Genomic DNA, 1,378 nt, shown 5'->3' with positions numbered 1-1,378 from the left:
CCACAACCAAACTTGCTTGCGAACCTTCTGCCACAACAATCCCGCCCCCTTGATAAACGACGAATCACGTTCACTTCATTCACTCGTGTAAAGTCGGGCACCACTCGGGAGAATTTGGAACTACAACTGTTGGAACGGCCGCTACCCTACGACTTTAAGCAACCAGCAGCAGGTGAACCATGTTGAAAAATGGCGTAAATACACCTCTAGAAACGATGGAGGATGTGGTCAATTAGTTTTGTGTTTTTAAAGTAATACGTTGTTCTATTCAGCTGAGATGTAACCTCCAACCTCGTTTTTATCTTATCTTCCACAGAGTTTGGTGAAACATGAGGAGCCCCCTAGGGCCTGGCCGGTGAGCAGCTGAGGGTCAAAGTTAACGCACTTGCTCCTGGAGTCATGGCGGACAGAGAGGGGCTCGCCATCGCCCCGGGTCAGGTCTACGTTGAAGTGGAGTATGACTATGAGTACAAGGCTAAGGACAAGATGGTGACCATTCGCCAGGGAGATTGTTACATGCTGGTGAAGAAGACCAATGAGGACTGGTGGCAGGTGAGGAAGGAGGAAGGTGCGAAAGCCTTTTATGTTCCGGCGCAGTACGTCAAGGAGGTGCGGCGGGCACTAATGCCCCCCCAGAAACCCGCCCTGAGAGCCAAGCCCACTGTTTTGGACATCTGCCGGGAATCCAACGAGAACCTCAACAGACCTCAGCCGGAAATGTCCAGCTTCGGCCGCCCGTCACCTTCCTCCACCCCTTCGCCGTCCTCTGACCGCGTCACGCCGCCCGTTCTCCCAAAGGACGCCAACCAGAACCTAGGAAGCCCTCACCACTGCAAGCTGGTGGCAGAACTAGTTCTCCTCCACAACAATAACAACCACCCCCACGGCAACAACTCTTCGTTGCCACGGACACGAGCCGATTCGCCACCGCTCAGAGTGGGAAGTAGACACAGTAAGAGTCCAGATAGTGAGAAGAGCTTGGCTTCGGGCGAGGCGCCAGGAGAGGGTTCCGTCAAGCACCGCAACGACTCGGAGTCTGGAGACGAGCTCAGCAGCAGCTCAACAGAACACATGCAGGTAGGAAAGAGATTAAACCGCATCGACTTTATACGTTAGCGGAGCGCCGTCTCTGCTGTTATCCAAGCAGACTTTGTTGAGTTTTGTAGATTCCGTTGCCTTCTTCCTTTTATTTCTTCTCTCCTATCTTGGTTAGCAACCCTTGCCTCAGTCAGTTCCCGTACTTCAGTGGAAACTCCAGGTGGTTCCTTCAAAAATGACATTTCTTCATTACCCCATTAATTCATAGCCTCGTGAGACCATCCTGATCTCGCGAGCTTTCAAGGTTTCACCCGCAGATCAGTCTGGAGACTCTCCGTTG

The 1,378-nt window shown here is 52.4% G+C and overlaps 1 protein-coding gene across 1 annotated transcript in view; it reads left to right on the top strand.

Moving 5' to 3' along the window:
- The first annotated feature begins 313 nt into the window (after positions 1-313).
- arhgap12 (Rho GTPase activating protein 12) overlaps positions 314-1,378 on the top strand; it is a 95,202-nt gene continuing 94,137 nt past the window's right edge. The window contains exon 1 of the mRNA XM_015375530.1: positions 314-1,077. Within this exon, the coding sequence (XP_015231016.1) occupies positions 400-1,077 (678 nt within the window). The 5' untranslated portion in view covers positions 314-399. The remainder of the gene's footprint in view (positions 1,078-1,378) is intronic.

The sequence above is a fragment of the Cyprinodon variegatus genome, unplaced genomic scaffold (assembly GCF_000732505.1).
Source record: "Cyprinodon variegatus isolate N-32 unplaced genomic scaffold, C_variegatus-1.0 Scaffold120, whole genome shotgun sequence".
In the NCBI taxonomy this organism is placed as follows: domain Eukaryota; kingdom Metazoa; phylum Chordata; class Actinopteri; order Cyprinodontiformes; family Cyprinodontidae; genus Cyprinodon; species Cyprinodon variegatus.
Note: the sequence above shows the minus strand (reverse complement) of the source record. Positions and strands in the feature narration are given on the sequence as shown.